At 30.4% G+C, this 21,174-nt stretch overlaps 3 protein-coding genes across 6 annotated transcripts; 2 read left to right on the top strand and 1 right to left on the bottom strand.

The window, feature by feature from the left end:
* Positions 1–2,900: 2,900 nt before the first annotated feature.
* Positions 2,901–11,408, top strand: LOC143215369 (CD63 antigen). The gene is made up of 6 exons (XM_076437467.1): positions 2,901–3,152; positions 5,964–6,152; positions 6,364–6,534; positions 6,648–6,869; positions 6,940–7,001; positions 8,615–11,408. Exons 1-6 carry the CDS (start codon positions 3,090–3,092, stop codon positions 8,631–8,633), a joined length of 726 nt encoding a protein of 241 aa, XP_076293582.1. The 5' UTR covers positions 2,901–3,089; the 3' UTR covers positions 8,634–11,408.
* A 342-nt stretch (positions 11,409–11,750) lies between these two features.
* On the bottom strand, positions 11,751–17,871 carry Ubc2 (ubiquitin conjugating enzyme 2). Of its 4 annotated transcripts, XM_076437469.1 has the most exons (7): positions 17,731–17,768; positions 16,850–16,961; positions 16,297–16,431; positions 16,165–16,215; positions 15,927–16,059; positions 14,809–14,956; positions 11,751–14,593 (listed from the first exon to the last, which is right to left on the bottom strand). In XM_076437469.1, the coding sequence occupies exons 3-7, from the start codon at positions 16,425–16,427 to the stop codon at positions 14,496–14,498; spliced, it is 561 nt and encodes a 186-aa protein (XP_076293584.1). In that variant the 5' UTR covers positions 16,428–16,431; positions 16,850–16,961; positions 17,731–17,768; the 3' UTR covers positions 11,751–14,495. The 4 variants fall into 4 exon arrangements, with proteins under 4 accessions (XP_076293584.1, XP_076293586.1, XP_076293585.1 ...); XM_076437471.1 differs by lacking the exon at positions 16,850–16,961 and having other exon boundaries at positions 17,731–17,871; XM_076437470.1 differs by lacking the exon at positions 17,731–17,768 and having other exon boundaries at positions 16,297–16,448.
* A 382-nt stretch (positions 17,872–18,253) lies between these two features.
* On the top strand, positions 18,254–19,943 carry Pgrp-s3 (peptidoglycan recognition protein S3). Its single transcript, XM_076437468.1, has 4 exons — positions 18,254–18,667; positions 19,001–19,214; positions 19,318–19,436; positions 19,544–19,943. The coding sequence occupies exons 1-4, from the start codon at positions 18,613–18,615 to the stop codon at positions 19,726–19,728; spliced, it is 573 nt and encodes a 190-aa protein (XP_076293583.1). The 5' UTR covers positions 18,254–18,612; the 3' UTR covers positions 19,729–19,943.
* The last annotated feature ends 1,231 nt before the right edge of the window (positions 19,944–21,174 follow it).

The raw sequence follows: 21,174 nt of genomic DNA, 5'->3' as shown, positions 1-21,174 counted from the left end.
CGTATATGGAACAGAATAACGTCGAATTTGTTTATTATAATGTATAAATATAATGTATTAACTGCAGAAAAATGACTATGTTATTATTTGATTTATACAAATATTTAAGTTATGCTTACTTAAAAATTGAAATAGGTAACAATTATTAATTATATGTACATATATATGTTATCTAATGAGACAAACATATTTTTGTAATGTTTGTTTGCAATAAAGATTACAATATATAGTAACTTATTAAAAACTGATTTTGAGCAATGATCGAGTTATGTAACTATTAATATAATCCAACGACTTATAATATATTGTCCTTCATCGTGTGACCTTGAGTACCAAAAATAACTAATAAAAAAGGATAATTTTAGCGAACGCTTAAAATAATGTCCATTATAAGTTCTATACATTAAATTGATAATGTTAATAGGCGATAGCAGACGAGCGATGCCAAAATAAATTTTCTTTACCAATTTTTTTATCGCGTATTTGAGTACACACGATGAATATCGTGATACAATCATTGATGATGTCATCATGATAATAAGACCTTCAGAACTCACAAATTTTCTGATACCGCAAAGATATAATGTATAATTCTAGGAAAATGTAATGTAATAATTTTTCTATCTAATTTTACTCTATGAATGTTACAACGTATAAATTTTTGCTTTCCTTTTTCTGTCATTCAGAATTTAATCTGGAAGAGAAGATCTCTAATCTCTTCCGGAAGAAGATATTAAAATTTAAGAACAATTCTTATTTTTATTATAAATAAGTTTCTCTTAATCTGTACGAACATTGTCTTTAAATTATTATTATACGGTCACGGTTTCCATTTTCTTTATAAATTACGATTTACAGCTGATACAAACAAGAAAATAATTCCAGATCTACGTACATATAACAGACATAAAGCAAACGTTAAATTGTATTGAACTACATATAGTACAGCGGTTGCCGTGCAGTGCATCGTCCCTATTGCTATGCAGAGAATCAATGTTAACAGATCATATAAAGACAAACCTAAATATGTATAGATTATTATACCACGACTCCAAAAACATTCTATTCCCGTGTTCAATTTCAGAAATAATATCTGTAAACTATTATAAATATAATTTATCTTGTCATTAGAATACTATAGATATCTTACATTAACCAAACATCAACGGGAAGTTCAATGCATGAACGTCATGCAAAATTTTAGATTATGAAAACACCGAAAAATGAGTAAAATATATATTTACAAGCTAAATGATTTGTTATTTATTTATTTATTACTATAGTAAGTATATGTTGAACTTTGCAATTAACGTAATACTTATGCGGCCGTTGTACGCATTTAATGGCAAACTAAAATTAAATATACAGGTGTCTGCGTACTAGTATATCTCGGAACTGATTAATCAGCTTTCAATAAATTTTTAACGAACAAGCAAGAACAAAACAGTAAAGTTTTCATAGGAACTTAACAGAATAAATGAAATTGAATTTTATCGAATTCGATTGTCTATGTTTTCATAATGTAATTATTAGCAATATATAATTTACTTATGTGAAATAATATGATAATAAATAAATAAATAAGTAGTTAAATATTTAAATGCATATTTTACAAAAGCATACCATATATGCAGGCTCTAATTATGTTTATTTTTGGCCATGACAGTTGTTCTGCTCAATCTTATTTTGCTTTTATTACACAGATGTATAGCGGCGATTGCTTGAAAAATTGCATTGTTACTCACTATTATGTAACTGCATAATGTGCAGAAACGTAATCTGACAGCGCATCTTATAAAAGAATTGTTAATATATTTTACGTACATTTCAACTGTACATTTTGCTTGTTATAGTACATTGAAAACATTATCGCTTTATCGAAATGTAGATATATACATGTACCTATTTATATATATATATTGCGTTATAACTAATATTTAAACAGTGCATTTCTTTATCATTTTCGTAATCGTTATCAAATCGCCAAGGCGGATTTTACTTATTCTATTGAAACTGCAAGTGCATTACTGACTTGTACGATTTTCTACAAACTGTAAATGTAAATGACAATTTTACGAAATTGCTGCTCATCCCAACGTTTTATAAATCAACAACTCATCCTCAAATAACGTAATCTAATAATTCCGTTTGAGATTATTGTGTAAACATTTTTAAGCTTCAATTTGGTACAGCACAATATTATTGAGAAACGAATTAATATAGGTTTACGGTAGATGAACTGTGTGTATAACACGAAATTTCGTAAATATGTTCTAAATTTTTTAAGGGGTTAGGACACAGTATAACAAGTGGGGAAAATATAAGATTAAATAACAGTACAGAGAGAAAAAAGTGAATGATATTTTTTCTTCCAGATAGCCAACTGGTGTACAGGATTCCTACAAATCGAATTAACTATATCAACAATCCTAAATATGTCATAAACTGTGATATATTCTCTATTTAGGCATTGACGATCCCACATTTCAATCTTTGTGAAAATTGACAAAATGGCAGTGACTGAATATCGGTAGAAAATTTGTTACTTTTTTATTTATATTTAACAAAATAATAGAAAAATGAAAAAAATCGATCGTTAATGCCTTATAATAGATATTATAATGAAGATAGCTATAAAATTTTAATGTAATTGCAAAGGTAGAACTCGAGATATCTGCTTATACGCACCGTTTTGATAAACACAACTTTGAGAAAAACGCGTTTAAAGTTTACGAATGTAATTTTTCTATAAAGAGAAATGTCGATTCTTTCAAGATATTACTGTGTCCTAAGTCCTAACCCTCTTTAAAAGAAAAAACGTTGAATCCGCAGTTGAATCCCATGGTTCCCCGATGTATGTGGTCGGTTCTGAGTAAATTACGGTAAAGGTGCGCACGCATCCGACTCAGCCTGGAAGGACCGAAGAAAATACGATTATTCCTTAGCGAGCCCTCGAAGCGAAGGAAGGTTCTTCGACTATAGAAACGACGCACACGAAACTCTCGTTTCGTTTCCCTCTCGTCAATAACCAGTACGTTTTGTACTTGATTTTCTTCTGATTGAAACCAGTGAAACAGTGAGTGGCAAAAATGGTGTCCGGTGGGATGACGTGTATCAAATACCTGACTTTTCTCTTCAACTTGATATTCGCTGTAAGTACTCCATGTTGTGTTCGCGCCTTTCGTCAATCTTCATTTTATTTCCTACCACGTTACCGTTTCTGTATATCAAAGACATACATATTTCATTCATCAAAAATTCTGAAGAAACAGCAGCACGTATATTTGTAACAAACAACTTTCGTTTATATGGAAAAGTGTATATAATCTATATAAATTATTCATGAATTTATTTGAACTCTTACTACTACACCTGCCCCTTAAGTACATCATATTAGATTTTTATGTGTTTTATACGAGCTTATGACTCATTGATATCGTAATGTATTTTAAATTTGTGGAATTTTTAACATTCATGTTTTGATTAATAATTATCATAAATTTTGGTAAAACTGAAGACGTTAAAATAATCGTGGATAGTCGTTCATAGTCGTATTTATATAGACAATTTATTGTCGATTCCACTTCGTTTGTAAGCGAAATATGTTTCGAATACTGTAGTTTGTAGTCGTTTCCCTGCGTCAGTCGATCGTCAAATTGGAACAGAAACAATCGCTAACATACTTGCATCAAGATTATACGTGTATACCTATATAAGGTGTACTAAATACACGTATAGGCAGTGTCACTTTCTGTTGTAACATCTTAAAACTCGCAAGATTTTTAGTTGAAAACTATTTTAATCATGCAAGGATCATGCAATAGTTTGCAATATATTAATATTTTCTTATGTATATTCGCGGATCCCTCCAATGATGCGCGATTGACCACAGTCAGAAGTGGAAGACTTTATTAATAACAATTGTTGTGATAAATTAAAAGCATTCATTATGTGCAATATATTAATAAATATTTTAAAGAATATGAATTTTTCAAATTTTAATAATACAATGATTGCATTACTTTTGAAAAAAGTGTAAATTTTTGTTACATATATATTACGACGTAATTATTACGTATATGTTACAAAACTGTTTTCGTTTTAATATTTTATGTATAATTTTCACATTTAATAACATTTATGTAGGATTATAAAATAATGTTATATTAAAGTTAGCAATTTCGTTAATTAAAATTTCATATCAAAATGATGTTAACTATGTACTATTTATCCGTGGATTTCGATATCCGCGGAGGTCTTGGAACCAATCCCTGCGGATACGGGGGTCTTACTGTAAACATTGTAACATTTCGTATCAATAAAACTTACTTAATTATACTTTACAATACGTAATACTTTTTAATATATATTTTATCATTTTATTTTCCCGTGCTTCACCATAAGTTACAAATACATTCGATGTTGATTAATTTTCAAAAATGTGATATTTCAGATGGTTAAAATATTTATATGTATACAAAGTGTTTAACAACACACACTGATTTGCTTATACCATTTCGTTTATCATCAGTTATTTGCCCGTGATAATTGTTTCTTACGAATAACCTATTGACACTTGTATTATTTATATTTCTTTACTTCAGCAACAAATTGTAATGCACGTTCTAATCTTAATTTTAATGCGTATTCAAAAATATTTCAATAAATGAATTCGGAATCTAAAAATTCGATATTGTAGTTTTTCCAAACTGTACGTTTTCAGTAATCGAAGATTTCGGTACAATTGTTTTCAAATTTTAATTCAGTTTACATAAATCTTATTTTGTAATATTGGTATGTATTCAATAAAAATGTGCCAATCTATTTGCGTGACAACTATTTTACTCTTAATCAGGTAATGAAAACAATTTGTGAACAAAGTCTTGCGAATATTAAAGTGTACGATCGCAAGTGACATTCACTGTATACATCTCCATACATCTACATTGTATACATGTAGATTGTAGATGAATTGAATTAATCGCACGTTGCGTGGGTTTAGTGCATGTTCTATCTTACTTTCCTGTATACATTTATTCATCTTTACAAATTCTACGAGTCTCAGACTTGCCAAGCGTCTGTATTTTATGATCAACTTCCTTTGCAAACATAGTTTACATTTTATATTAATTCTCGAAATGTAAACAAGTCTGCAATTTTACTTCTCTTGCAAACATATTGAACGTTTTATATTAATTTTCGAAATGTAAACAAATCTGCAATCTCACTTTGCTACTTTCAGAAAATATTGTATTAATCCTTGTGGGTAATTTTATTGGATTTAATATGAGACGCGACGCGTGTTCACTTATTTATTGTATACTATTTTCTATTGATTAAGGTTTAGCGAAACTTCCGAAAGCCGGTATAAAATTTTTAAAAACCCATACCTAGACCAGAACAAAAATTTTTCGCACAAATATTGTTTTCAACTAAAAAGAACCTGGTTTCAGTATTTATAATTTCAGCCAAATCGGTCATGACCGATTTTCGAAACTACAGTTGAAAATTTTATTGACTTATTTAGTATAAATTTCTGTGCAAGCATATACAGGGTGTTTCGTCTAAAACAGGACACCTAAATATCTCTTCAGATTATTGTGATGCAAAAAATATTTGTTACGTAATGTGCATGGTGTCAATGGACCAAATATCTGGCACGAATATTTTTTTCCGAAGGTCATTTTTTCGGAGTTATCAAGGTCATCGATGTTTTTTGATACATAACTACATTTTTATTTTATTGCATCGTGTAACTGACCGAAAAATACATTCAGATATGTATAATAACATGACCTTGAGCTTGATCTGAAGGTAAAACTTTAATTTTCAAAGAACCTCGAGATATTTAGGTGTCCTGTTTTAGACGAAACACCCTGTATAATATCTACATTGTCACCTATTTAATTTCTACTCTCATTAAATTGTTATTAAAAACAGCTATCAAATTTCTATGATTACAGATAACAGGAATTGTGTTCATTGCGGTTGGCACTGTAATCCTGGTAGTTTACAGTGGATATAATAATTTTATGGACAGTTGGTTCTTTGCAGCACCAGTGTTTATGATCGTAATAGGTGCTGTAGTATTTGTTGTATCATTCTTTGGATGCTGTGGAGCAGTGAAAGAAAATCATTGCATGATAATAACGGTATAACACTACATACAAATAATTTTTTTTAAATATAATACAAGTTAAATACAGAGCTGTATTGTGTGAACATATAATAGTTTTGAATATGAATATTGAAGGGCATAAAAAGATATGTAGATATATATATATATAACTTGTGAAATATTTAAAAATTATTTGCTTTCTTAGAAGAAGAGTAATAACGTATATAGAATTTTTTGTTACATAGTTTTCAGTATTGCTTCTTCTGATCTTTGTACTGGAACTCGTTGCTGGTATTTCTGGATATATGATGCAGAGAGAAGTTCGGCATATGGTAGAAAATAGAATGAACAGTACCATGAAGGAATATTTCAATAATGAGAACGTTCGCAAGTCTTGGGATATTATGCATCATGATGTAAGTGTACACAATATGACATTTTTTCCCTGAAATCAAATTGAATTTCTATTTCATACAATATTAAATTAAAAGCCATGCAACATACAATTAATACAACTTTGAAATTGCAGCTTCAGTGTTGTGGCATGAAGGGCCCCGATGACTGGGCTTCTGTTGGTTTCTCAGGTGATAATCTGCCAAGTTCCTGCTGCAAAGAAATAGCATTAAAAGATAAATGTGACATAAATTCAGTTTCCATATATCGAGGGGGATGTATGCAAAATCTTCAAGCTGCTATTGAGCATAATGCATTGATTTTGGGTGGTGTAGGCATTGGCATTGCTATTATTCAGGTAAGTCTTCCTTAAAATAAATTATTGACTATGTCCAATTAAATAATATAATAAAATTTTTTAATTTCAGCTGATTGGAGTAATCTTTGCATGTTGTCTGGCACGTTCAATACGTCGCGAATACGAAACTGTGTAAGCAGACAGTTATCCACAGTTATAATGCCTAAAAGTTGCACTGAATCTTCGAAATGTGCTCTCTGTCTTTCGCTGTTACACATTCATGTATCAATTTCCTTATATTTCTGTTGAAGTAACAGAATATTGCACAAATTGCACATTGTACTCTTCATTTATCATGCTGCACAAAAATGGTAGAGCAGAACAATCTACATGTGCATCTTTATAAAATTATAAATTTATTTGTGGGAACATAGTATTTTATGAATAATTATTTTTATTGTATATTTTTGTCTACATCACTACCAATTGTTACACTTGTTATTATCATTGTCAGTTACAGCAATATCAATACAAACGAAATATTAGTACTGTTCGAATTTAATATAATTATACTTTTCTTTGGATATTGATAATTTGATATAGGAAAAAATAGTATTTTTGTGCAGTATGACGTCTTTATGACTGTTTCTTTAAGACTGATCATGTTTATACGATAACAGTGGGAAAGATTTTGTACTTTGTTAACAAACTGCACGCGGATACTGAAGATCTATAAATCGAAAGTAATATATTTATGTTAAGATTTCAGTGTTATATACGTAAATATATTAACACCTTATTTGTTACGACTAAGTTTTATCCTGGTTTCGTTTTGTGGAAAGTAGTCTTTAATGTCGGAGTATGTAATTTCATTTTACAAGAGATAATCTCACAAGAGAATATTGTGATGGTTAAAAGTACTATGCTTTCACTATTTAATATTTTCAGCTTCTTTTTCATTGAGCCTAAGCTTCTAAGCTTCTTTATTAGTTTTTTAAAAATAAGTATTATGTTTTTTTCAAACTTTGTATGATACCTTTCCATGTACAATTTGATAACAATGAAAACAGCATCTAAAATTAAATAAGCATAATACATAGCGCGGGACATTATGGTGTAATCATCCGATAAATGAAAAATATCTGAAACAATAGAGAGTTGTAATGTACGTAATATGTTATTTTAACATTGTTGCTTACATCCTCATTTTGCCTTTTATTCAGTTGATGAATTTTACCCTAAAAATATGCATAGATAAATAGTCATCCTATATGTAATAAGGAAGCGTTCTATTGTTCATACAAAGTTTACATTGTAAATTGACAATATGATTACACAATTGTATGTTAAAGAAAGTCATGTTAAATTAACAGTACCTAATGCTACTTGATTCTTTAGAAACTTAATTTATATCTACTTATATTTACTTCTACGCTTTCCTAAATCTGGACACTGAATTAATTGTACATTTTAAAGCAATGTTATTTCGATCTTGTTTGAAAAATTCTCTGTTAGGATATGAATTTACAAACAAACAATATAATCACATGAAACATGCTGTATATGACATCTATATTTTTTATAGTAAGTTTCAAATTTAAATATATATTCAGAGAAAAAGGAAGGCGCAAAAAATGATATGTACGATTGATAATATGATACGAGTGATTTTAAATGTCATGGTCTTATTTTGGAAAGCGTAAACTGTATGCACCTTCTTGCTTTGCCACGTGCAACACTTGGTGTGTTTTATCAGAAAGAAATGGTGTTCTGTCACGGACGATTTAATTAATTTATACTTGCAGCGAGACCGCAGCGCACTGATCTGACACCAATTAGGAGGTATTATAACTCTAAGTATTGTTCGTCGTGAATTCATTCAAAGAAAAATTCTAGAGTCGTCGCAAAACCATTTACTTAGAACCCTGGCCGCAGAGTAACCAACACTCGTATGCAGTCTAGAGATTAAGAAGAAAGCAAATGATTGGAGAATCAAATTCAAATTACTGCCATTATATGCCAAATGATTGAAACCAAATTTCTTCGTAGACCATGTTTTACGTGGAATCAAAGCTTATTGTCATGCAAGAATGTTTCAAACGAAATTGGATAATTATGGATTTGGTTTTAGACGCCAGTCTCTGTCTAAAAGGCTCTTTCAGTGCCTCGATTTGTTGCAAAGTCAAACACTTTCTGCATCCTCACTCTACCGAACGTTTTATATTCATATAGTCGGTCATAGATGTATGAAATATATTTTCAACGTGCACTGCAGACAAATCATCTTATATTTCGGTTTAGGTGAAAAATTAGTGTTCGAGATTAATTTTATTTTAATCATTAATAATAATGTTTGATGGAAATGTTTTACCTTATTAACGACCATTGCTGGCATAATTATAATGTACCTTATCGTTCTCATATTTTCACAAATTTTAAATTTAATTAATATTCGGTTGAGTTTACCTATAAATAAAATCATGCATAATAGAAGAGGCATTGCATAAACGAAATGCTAAACGCATTGACATGAAATGTTAGAATGCAAACACATTAGTTTTAATAGTTCAAAATTTATTTGTACTTGTTTTTCCTAAAAATTAGAAATGTTTTTTACTAGCCCTAGTAACTGAAAAATTACCATAGATAATATTATTTAAAGAATAGTCTTATTATACAATAGACATAAAAATGTTTGTAAATTCGTTGCACATAGCACAGAATACATATATTAGAATATGTTGTTTAAACAATTTTATACATTATAATTCTAAGTATATTACATAAAGTTTTGTATATGATTTTTCATTTATGGTTAACAACGAAAACTTAGTCTCTTCATTTACAGAATATTGTTTAAAATACCACTAAAATTCCCTAGTAAAGACTAAATGACGAACTAAAGGATATTTAAAAGTTAACTAATAAAATATGCAGGTATTGCAAAGTCTGAGTTAGAATATTCTTGTAGTACCATATCATTATATGTATGTTGGGACCACAATTGTTTACATTTTTAGAAACAGATATATTAGAAAAAAATTTATTAAACAATCGGCTGGCACGAAAGAACCATAATTTCGCGACAACAGATTTTAATCATCGTTTATGCGAATCAGCTTCTAAAAACAGAAGATTTAAAAATATGCGAGCTCATGGCATTGCGTCGATTTAAGGAATTTTATTATATTTGCAATTGTAATTGCAATCTGTTATCTTTTCCTTTGAAATCTCGCATATTTTGGTACAGTAAATTATTTGCAGACATAATAATTTATGTCAGTGAATGTATTTTTGCTGGTTCTTTATTTTAGAGAACATATAGTTTAATTATACATATATCCGTCGTTAAACTAGGTGACACCTAAATAATATATTATCTAAACTATAGTTTTGATTGATTACACAATTTTAATTATCTTAAGATAATGTATGTATTGTCCGGACCAAATAATATAAAATAATGATTGATTATAAAAAATTAATAAATATTGCAATGTAATGTTTACTAAATATAGCTATTTTGTGGTGTGATAATTCTTATATATTATTAATGTGGTATCAGAAATAAGCGAGATTTCAATCATTGAAATATTATTTACAAGAAAAAAAATTGGTATTAATATTATATATTTAATAAGGTAATACTGAGATTTTCAAGTGTGCCTAATGTTTAGCGATGTGTTTGAATTGTTATAAATAATTCGTTAGCATTATATATGTTGAATGATTAATTGAAATAGTATTGATTTTGTTCAAAACTTTGGCACTTGAAACAAGCCTTTCTTCAAGTTGGTATAATAATTTTATTTTTTAAAATTTAATTTTAGTTAATTTGGTATAACATTTTCCTTTGTTATCCTTTGTTTTAACTTCAGTTTATTAATTTGTTTGATTACAAGATTGTTAAAAGGCAATAATTTATTTTATAATTTTAAGTATTTATATATATGTATGTTAAAGTTCTCTTCGAAAACGTCCACACAATTACGTCACTAATTTTTATTAATTTCTAACTTGTTTATTTAATAATTTTTAGTTTCTGTTGTTTTATACGTTCTCTATCTTTATATAATATTATATAACGATCAATATTTTAAACCGTAGTTATTAAGTCATATAAACTTATACATGTATAGGATGTCCATGTTACAATTAATTTTGGGTGTACATGCATATTTATAAATTTAAATTATAGAAAATTCTACACATTGTTAAATTACAGAACTTTTATATGCGATAGCGAATGTTCTCATTTAAGATGAAATCAGACCAACGTTAATTTATGTGATTTTGTGCAAAAGAAAAAATGTTATACCATGTGAAGCGTGATGGAAACAAAAGTCTCGTTCGGATATTACTTTTCATAATCGGCTGATAAGAAAAGACTGAAGATAACGTAAGAAATACAAAAAAACGAAATCAGTATTAAATGAGAAGGAAACGTTTGCTTTTGTGGCGTTTAGTCTCTTACGATATTTTTCTACTTGTAATTTAATTAATTAATGGATATATTAATTATCGTCCTTTAGGAGCTGATCACTTTAGCACATCTTGTCGTATAGCTTTTATCTATATTAATAAAATATATTAAATAAATATTGTATCTGTTTATTCTAGGCCACGAGCGTGGTTTTTACTAATAAATAGTATGACCCAAACTCTGATGTAACAATTTTTATATTTACTTATGTATTAATTTTCATCTGATTCCTCCTATTCATCCTTTTTAGACCAGTATCAATACAACTATAATTATAATTCATGGTTTTAAGTTTCAGTAGCATGAACTAAAATGCTGTCATATCTTTCAACTTTATAAAAACTCGTATAAAAGAAAAGCGTTGTTCATTGTGGTAACATATTATATGTGACGACATATAATTTAAATCAAATTCAATTGGAAGTAAAAATAGAATGAAGAACGAAAACTCATTATGATCCGTTTTTTTCTTTTATTTCGCTCTATATTCACTTATAGCATTAGCAGACTAACATTCAGTAATTATATAATAGGATGCTCTCTTGCATAGTTCTATAACTATTTGTCAACAAAAGAAATGAATTCGCAGAATATAAGAGGGTAGGACTTCGTTTAAAAGATCGTCTTGAAAACTTCATAAATGACTTCAAAGTAGTCTTAAACAATTGTTGAATTGTACGATTAAAATATTTTCTGATCAATTACTTTTGTCTGCTAAAGTTAAGATCTAAGTTGTACTATTTGCAATGTTGTTGTTGCAATTACCCACTTTTGATTTTGTAGACCAATTCAAAGACTCGTTTAAACAATTTCCCTCACAAAAATATTTTAATGAAACGCTGTATGAATAAAAATCATTTCTTTGTTTGTTGTTTTATACCTTTAATTACAAAAGAGCAGATTCTACGTGCAACTTATATACAGTTCCAGAGGTCTAAAAGATCTATAGATAATTTTTTCAAGAACTTCACAGAATATATTTACAAGAACCTTAACAATAGTAATTGAAATCAAATAAAAAATTAAAGTTGTTTGCGCGATATGAACTGTACAATTAAATCATGAATTAAAATAGTAAATACCTTCCTTTCTGTTATCATTGATTCTGCTTGTGATATAGTAATATATTAATCAACGAACATTTTCTTCCTGGGAACATTTTTCACCAGAAGAAACCACTATACATTAACGTCTTGTAATCTGTTCAAAGTATTTGAATGATGAATTAGTATGAAATTCGAAATTTTTCAATAACTCTAATAATTGATTTTTGTCCATTCAATGCAATTTTAACAAAAACAAAAAAATTCTATAAGAAGACCTTTTAGAAGACATCACATCTGTATTCAGTTTGTTAATATGATAGTCAATATAAATTCGATGAGAATTATGGTTTATGATTTGTCACTAATATACAGAAAATTATGTTTATTTACAATCGCAGCAATTTAAATATTACGAGCCCGATTAACACATGAACTTTGAAAAGGAATTTCTAGTGAGCGAAATTCCAATTTTTTTTAATTACTCAAGTGCTACGCCTACTTAATTACAATGATCACTCGTACATGATTTATCGCTAAATCCATAATAGATCAGTAAAAAGTAATTTATTATGATTAGCGTTATTATTTAATAAACGTGACTGCAGTTACATTTCTGTGAAACGAACTTATGTCCGTAAGGACAATTTTTCTGCCAAAAAGTCAGATTTTTTTCTATCGTCATCTTTTTACGTAGAATAAATATTGTGTAAAAAAATTTTTTTAGTTTGTTTTATGCAAAAGTAAGTTAGTAAAAAATTGAAAATTGAGTAGGGCCCCTTAACTAGTAGTCTAATTACTTGCTTACATTCGGATTATTCATATTGTTCATAATATTGCCTAAACTATCAATATTATCTGGTACAGTCAATGGACGTACCCTTTCAAATACTATTTCATCACGAGTTCTTAAAACAACCAAATGAACGAAACAAACAAAAGGCGAAAGAAAAATAACCGAGGGCCCTCGCTTTTCACCCTTTTCACTCTCGAGTTAGATTTCTCACAAAGTAGTCATAACAAAAAATATCTCATCACAATTACTAAAGCAATTAATAGTATGTAAATTCAGTATTCCTATTATTTTTTTAAAAATCTGAAAATCAAACTACCTCTATTTTTGGAAGACATTCTGCAATCATTTTTATCGTAATACTTTAAAGTGTTACACTTGTTTTAATATTTTGACGTAAAAAATATTACTTTCTTTTCAAATGTATATAATATTGATGTGTAAACGAATGTCCTTAGTAAAAATATCTAATTCTATTAGAAAGCACTGCTTACAAAAGTTTCTATAGGGTCCTTGCAACATTTCGAATTGACTGTATATAAATTTTGATTTATTATCAAAGTGAGATTAAAGAAGAGAATGCAATAATTCAAAGAACGTGAATCTACAATGAAAAAATAAATACCTGCCTTGTCAAATGCATGATAAAACAAGTGAATAAAGTGAACCAACTTCATAGATGTAAGAATAAATTGTGGAAGATGTACTGTTCTTCTCAAGAGTTACAGAGTGAAAAAGAGAGTATAGGTTACACATGCACGCACGTTCATTCATCTTAGGCACATTTACATACTAGATATAAAAGCACATCACAATGATCGAATCGACGATCTAGAATAGTCTTTCGTTTAAAACGATCCTTCGGTCGATATACATATACATACAATAAGTTTCTCGAAGGTGCGGAGAGCCAAAGTTGATTATTCGAACGATCAATTTTACTGATTTGTTACTTCTGATCACTCTTCATCAGACATAATTCAATATAAAGAACAAATTGATTAATAGATTCTTTTTAAAGGAATGAAAATACATATTAGTAAAATAAATATTATTATTGATTACATAAACAAGAAACTTTCAATTGACTCAGTCTTATTATTGGTCATTTATAAATATATTTAAAACATTTTTATTTGAATTAGGATGAAAAAAATAATTAAAAAATTTAAGTAGAAAGGGAAGATGTGTCAGAAACACTAAGTGAAATATATATTCACTAATCGAAGCAACCTCAGACACTGAATTTACTCAAAACAATCGATCGATTCGAATACTCAAAATCTGAATATAGTTAGATAGGCTCCCTCAAGCGGCCGTTCTTTGTTTTGAAGGAATGAAAAGGGCAGCGATTTCTGAAAAATCGTTCATGTTGCATAACGCTTAGTCCAAAGACGTGCTATACGATCGTGCTCTTCTCTATTCTGAAGATACTGTGTTGCTATACTTCCTACTAGAGGATCCGCTGAAACATTTTAAAAATTATATGAAAACTAAACCAATTTATCAGTTTTTCCCCCAAAAAAATCGTCGTAATATTTTTTACGCGGATTATCGAAAAAGTAATCACAATAAAATCCACATAATAAGAAATTAACATGTTCTACGTTCTCATAATCTTGTCTACTGTAATACATAAACGAATAACATTATATGTACTTATAATATATTTGAATTTACCTGGATTGCAGTCCGTTAGAAGTGAACAAATGGACAGTAAGACTTTAGAAATAGTGAGTGCAGGCGACCAATTGTCTTTCAATATGTCCAAACAAATGACACCTTGACTGTTTATATTACAATGATAGATACGTGTTCGGAATGTGACCTAAAATCATTCGGGAAAATTACTCATTACTGTCATTACCATGCTATAGTATTTTGATTTACGCTAAAAAGAGTTTTCTACGAGTGATAGTATTAGGTCATCTCATAAGTTCGTCCCGACTTTTGTGTATAGATTTCATGCGTCGATTTATAAACTTTACGACGATAAGGGACCAATGCACTTAAGCGTAGAGTCTAGAGAACAGTCGTTTTTGTGGGTATAAGATCGTGAAATAGTGAACACAGTGATTTCTAGCAGTGAAAAATCATGAGCGAAATGCGTACCCATTTTCGCATGTTATATGAATTTCGGAAAGGAAGTTCAGTAACAATAGCCACGAACAACATATATGCTGTTTATGGAAAAAGTGCGCTTTCATCTCGTACTTGTAGGAAGTGGTTTCAACGTTTTAAAGATGGGAATTTTTGTTTAGAAGACGAGAAACGTTCCGGGCGTCCTCCTCAGACAGACGAAGATAAAATTCGAGACCTTGTACAGAAATCACAAAGTTTATCAGTTGAGGAGATGTCAGATGTTCTGAAAATGCCTAAAATAAACTTAAAGGTATGTTTACAAAATTAACATATGTAGCCGCTCGAAGAACGGCACGAACTTATGGGATGACTTAATACAATTGTCGTGGAGGTGATTCTACTGAAATTAATTATTGCATATACTACTTTTAATGTTTAGTACACAATGGAAGTGTGTGAGAATATCAGATACCTTCCCGACCATCGGAGATTCTCGCACACCTCTAGTAAATAGAAATAAATAATAAATTGTAAGAATTATAAACTTTTTCGTTCAGTATTGAAGTTATGTGATGTATGGTATTGAAAAGTAAGGGTATCTGTCACTGATGTAATTTCAGATGACAACTGCAATTGAGACTGATAATCACAAATCATTTTGTGGATGACAACAGACCATTGTAATTGAAACGATTAATAATTAAATACATTAATACCTTTGGTGGTTTGAAAGGATATTCCGGGGAAAAATGTATGTCTAAGAAGAACACTCCTCCTTCATAAACTGAACCAGGAGGTCCAAGTATAGTTGATACCCACTCATATAAATTATCTCCTTTAGGTCCTGCACTGTAAAACACAGAAAATAATTATTAATTGTTGCACGAGAACCTATATTCATTAGTCCTAAGAATAAAATCTACATAGGTTGGCAGTTAATTAATAAGTGCGAACCTGCAATTTGGAGGGGGGTCTAATGTGATTTCTGCCAACTCTTTCTGTATCCTGCAACAGAGAGATTAGTTTCATGATTACAGGCCTCCATTGCAGACAATCTTAATGTTTTGCTAATTATAATTGTGGTACCTTTTGGCAGATGTTCCTAAAGCTTTTGACATCTTTGGATTTGGCTTTGCTTCCTTGTTTTCTGGTTTATTGTCCGCTAGCGATGAACCACGCCCTCTGCTAGTTCCACTTGAACCTGCACCCGATGACATGGCTCTAAAATAATTTATATACTACATAATTAACCCTCTGCGAACCAGGTGAATAATTGTCACTCCTTCAACCAGGTGGGATTAATTTTACTCCAACCACTTTACAATTGTGTTTCGTTGTTTTTATAATAGGATCAGATCCAAATAAAACAGAGATGTATCTTTTAAAAATGAGCGATTCTTTTTCTACGTGGCACTGACTCAACAATGTTCGAACTCCAGCTACTCGAGGAAAAATGCAGCAGTTTTAAAAAATCACTGGGTTTAATTTAACCCCACCTGGTTCGCGGAGGGTTAAAGATGTTTTGTAAAATAAGAATCAGAACTTTCTGCATAACAAAGTTGTGAGAGAGAGAGAGAGAGATTCGATTGTGAATTCTAAAGTGTATTAATAAATTGAAACAAGCAAAATATAAGTATACCTGATGCCCTGAACTATGGATGTTGAGAACTTCTTATGACGATTTGCAAGTGTTCTTATAGATTACAGTTGTATATTTTCGATAAGGACCACTAAGTAAACAATTATCTCACCTAAAATCAAGACAGAAAAGATAATGAAAGTCATGAAAACAATAAAATTATATTTCTTATGTCTGGTATATACATATTAATTTGTATTGGCATGAAATATATTATTTAAAATATCACTAACACACGAAACATAATAGGGATATGCCTAATGGAATAATGGGCAACACTTATTTGTCTATTTGCTAAGGTCTTTGAAACATGTTAATATTATTTAACTCATAACATTGACAAAAATAAATATTTAATAAGGTTATACCTTCTAATATGATTTTTGCTACCTCAAGAACATTATATTATCATTACAAATGCAAAAGATACTAAATAACATAAATATAACGTTAAGGTGAAGTGCACATTAGCAGGTAGACATACAAATCGTTTTTGTTCCCCAAATCGCAGAGAAAAATTGACAAAAATTTTGCAAAAAGAGAATCGATTGGAACAACTCGAATGTTATCAAATATAAACTAAAACCAATCTCAAATAGAATAGATTAAGACCGATTCACTATCAAAGTTAATGTTATTAAGACAACCGAACAGAGAATGTACAAAATAATGGTAAAATATCAAAATCCATAAAAATGTACTGACTTTACAAAGGAACAAGTCATTAATGAAGTTATTAATCAACCTTGATAGAAGTTCCTTAAAAGGCATTGTTTCTAACAAACGAAAGGATCCGGTGATTGGTGATCAACAATAATTCCTGTTTGAAAAAGATTATTGTACATAGAACCATATACGATCAAGAGGAAGAGGTGTGTTACCTCGTTGATAGAAAGGGTAGCTTCCCAATCGTTTCGGGATCAAGTTTATAATCGTCGATTGATCCTATGTAAATTCTGCGTAAACCAGCCGGTTCCGGTTTCGTGCGTATTGCTGGACGCAAGTGTGCTCCTCAGGTGCTGCTGTGCAGGCTGGCGGGCTTCATCGTCGCTCTCATGTCCCAAAGTCACGATCGCGGCGTCCCTTTTCCCTCGGCGAGCGCCGAAACGTGCGCATCTCTGCGTCGCCGGATGTTGACTCTGTCGCCGCTGCGGCGGACGTTGGTAGCCGACATTCCTAGATGGCTGCACTATCGACTTCGATATTTAGGGACATGCGATACCAACACCCGCGCAAAAATCTCCTATATCAATTTTCACGTCTCGCGTGCTCACACTGGCTCACACCATGGCTCACACTGGCTCACACCTGCCCACACCTCACACCGTGGACCTAAAAATATAAAGGGCGGTTGGGCGGTGCATAAAGTGGACTTATAGGTGCGGGGGGTTGAAGCGAAAGACGGAAGGGGAGTCGACCTCCAAAACGTCCTTCAGCCATCTTGGGAGGCGAATGTGGTGCTGACATCTATGTCATGTCGCGGTAAATTTGAAAGTTACACGCTTACTTTAGAACATATATATATATATATGTATGTATATGTTCCAAAACTTTCTGTTTATCATTTACGAAGCATCAAAAAAGAAATGAAGAAGTTCAAGATTAGCTAGACCTATGAACTTTCATCGAATATGTAATTATCTGCAACTATAACGATCGTCTTTTACTTATGAACTTCACTGGATTCATTATTGTCCAGATCAATAACAGTATAGTTTTAAACTTCAACAGACAATCAAGGAGTTTATTTTAATTGTTGCAAAATGGTAAACAAAATTTGGACAATTATTTTCTTGGTACTCCACACGTATACTGCAAGTAAGATTTTCCATTTAAATTTGTATAAATAGTTATGTAATTTAATATAATGTTAATAAGGGAGCTGTTGAAAATGTTTATAATTGACAATACATTTTATATAAATTATTTAATATATAAGGTTTGTAATTTCGGTATTTTAAGGTGAAATAAAACTGAATTTCTTTATTCAAGCGATGAACTTATTTATTCTTTTTGGCAAATGATCATCGAACAAAAGGGAGAATACCTTATTCGTTAAAATTCATTGCTTTAAAATACCGAAATTACTTTCTTGCCAACCCAATTATATTTGTATAACAGAATGTAAAAAGTACTTTTCTAATTTCATAGATGCGGATGATGAATCACCCCCAATTATCAAACGAACTGAATGGTCTAGTGCACCACCGAAAAGTATAAATTATTTAATTCTTCCTCTTCCTTATGTTATAATTGCACATACAGCTGGTCCACAGTGTAGCACCAGGAGTCAATGTAGTTCCATAGTTGAAGGAATTCGTTCTTACCATATGGACACTTTGGGTTGGCACGACATAGGATTTTCGTAAGTGTCTTTTTCTTACATATTGTTGATTGAATATTTCGTAAAAGTCGATCGTATGTTATAACAAAAGAAAACTTACATTAGTTTTATACTTAAATAACAGGTTTTTAATTGGTGGTGATGGAAATGTGTACGAAGGTGCTGGCTGGAATCGAGAAGGAGCTCATACAATTGGATATAATAAAAGATCCATTGGAATTGCTTTTATAGGAAATTTTCAAGGTGATATTAATTAGCCGATATGTGTTAAATATATATATGAATAAGTTAAAGCATAAAACAAATGATTTCAGCAATACACTTATCGATACGTGTTGTTTTAATTTTAGATACATCAGCAAGTGAAAAAATGCTTAATGCAGCACATAAACTAATTGTTTGGGGTAAGTCACAAGAAATACTTAGAGACGATGTTCGTGTAATTGGAGCTAGACAAGCTGTGAACATCATAAGTCCAGGAAATAAGGTTTATGAACAAATTCAAAACTGGCCAGAATGGGTTTCAACACCTTAAGTTATCTAATGCTTTTATAATTACTTAACTATACATTTAGTCTGAGAAATTGCACGTAATTTTAATTGTAATTATGGGCAATTTCTCAGATTAAATATATAGTTAAGGAGTAATATTTTTGTAAATTACAAATGAATGTATGACATGCATATACTTATATTATGTTCCATTTTGTAAATAAATGTGTATATATACATATTATTTCCATGGTTTTGGAGACATCTGGTATATTCAATATTATTATCCATTTTTTCTTTTATTTACAACAATTATCCCAATTCTGTTTTGTACTTTGATCTGTATCTTTTGTCTTTCTACGTTCCTTTCACCCTTCGTTTTTCCCTTTCTTATTTTCATTGTTTTTTAAAGTATTTCTCACTTCCATTGTTAAATCTCACCATTCGTCTTAATTTTTCTTGCTCGTCTTTCTTATTCGCAACACGTTCGCTACCAACATCGTACATGTGTGATGAAGCTGACTACTACGATTTTGAATATCATCTAAGGAAAAGTGAAATTAATCTTGTGCACGTCGTTATTCAAAATTGTAGCGCATAATATGATATTCCGAGAGTTTATCATACATATTTTACCGTGATAATATTTTATTATATACTAGATAAGAAAAATTTTGAAAAGCACGATTCTGAGGTAAAATCTGATTAGATACACTATTTATAAGATAGAGTGGATTTCCTGAATACTAAATTTAAATAATTCCTTCAAGAGATAAAACATCGCCCAGTGATCCGTCAACCGATGTATTCAAGTTGTCCGCGACACTTTATATGTTTTATCGCAATGTTTACTGCAGTTTACTGTCAGAACATATTCAGTCAGTTATTGCTAAAATAGACTATAATATATGTATACAACACAACGTAATGTACTTATGTACCTGTACCTATTGTGTACCTATACACGAACACCAACAACTGCGTTGCACTGTGGTGAACATAAAGCGCGTTGCCATTGAGGATCACTGACGATACCTGCGGACCTGCGGTCTCTTGTGGAACTATTTTATTTTCTTCAACGAAAACAAAATCTGTGTTGTTCTTTTTCTTAACGCTTATACAGGGCGATCCACCTAAATATCTCCTTCAGTTGTAACGATAGAGCAAATATTTTCTATGCAATTTGAATACCATCAAAGGAAAAATACTGTAAACAATATTGTAAGACAATTGTAAGAAATATTTAGATATGGTATCTTTAGGTAAATCACCCTATATACTATGAAGATTGCCTGGGAGTCCCCGCATAAAAAGGGTCTGTTCTATTGTGTGAGGCATATACAGTTATACATTATGTATACAGGGTGATCCACGGAACTTGCACACCTATATAACTTCCAAAGTATGCGTTGCACGAAAAAGTTTTGTATACAGAAGTTGTATGGTCTGAAGGGGTACATTATATAGTGTATTTATTTTTTTTACAGGT

Source organism: Lasioglossum baleicum, chromosome 13 (genome assembly GCF_051020765.1).
Source record: "Lasioglossum baleicum chromosome 13, iyLasBale1, whole genome shotgun sequence".
Lineage (NCBI taxonomy): Eukaryota > Metazoa > Arthropoda > Insecta > Hymenoptera > Halictidae > Lasioglossum > Lasioglossum baleicum.
This window is presented reverse-complemented; position numbering and strand designations above follow the sequence as displayed.

Coding starts and splice junctions, on each gene's coding strand:
- LOC143215369 (XM_076437467.1), top strand. CDS start 3,090: ATGGTGTCCGGTGGGATGACGTGTATCAAATACCTGACTTTTCTCTTC. Junction 3,153..5,963: donor TCTTCAACTTGATATTCGCT/GTAAGTACTCCA, acceptor CTATGATTACAG/ATAACAGGAATTGTGTTCAT. Junction 6,535..6,647: donor GGGATATTATGCATCATGAT/GTAAGTGTACAC, acceptor TTGAAATTGCAG/CTTCAGTGTTGTGGCATGAA.
- Ubc2 (XM_076437471.1), bottom strand. CDS start 16,427: ATGTCATCGGGTGCAGGTTCAAGTGGAACTAGCAGAGGGCGTGGTTCA. Junction 16,060..16,164: donor GACCCCCCTCCAAATTGCAG/GTTCGCACTTAT, acceptor TGTGTTTTACAG/TGCAGGACCTAAAGGAGATA. Junction 14,594..14,808: donor TCTAACGGACTGCAATCCAG/GTAAATTCAAAT, acceptor AAAATGTTTCAG/CGGATCCTCTAGTAGGAAGT.
- Pgrp-s3 (XM_076437468.1), top strand. CDS start 18,613: ATGGTAAACAAAATTTGGACAATTATTTTCTTGGTACTCCACACGTAT. Junction 19,215..19,317: donor TGGCACGACATAGGATTTTC/GTAAGTGTCTTT, acceptor CTTAAATAACAG/GTTTTTAATTGGTGGTGATG. Junction 19,437..19,543: donor TTTTATAGGAAATTTTCAAG/GTGATATTAATT, acceptor TTTTAATTTTAG/ATACATCAGCAAGTGAAAAA.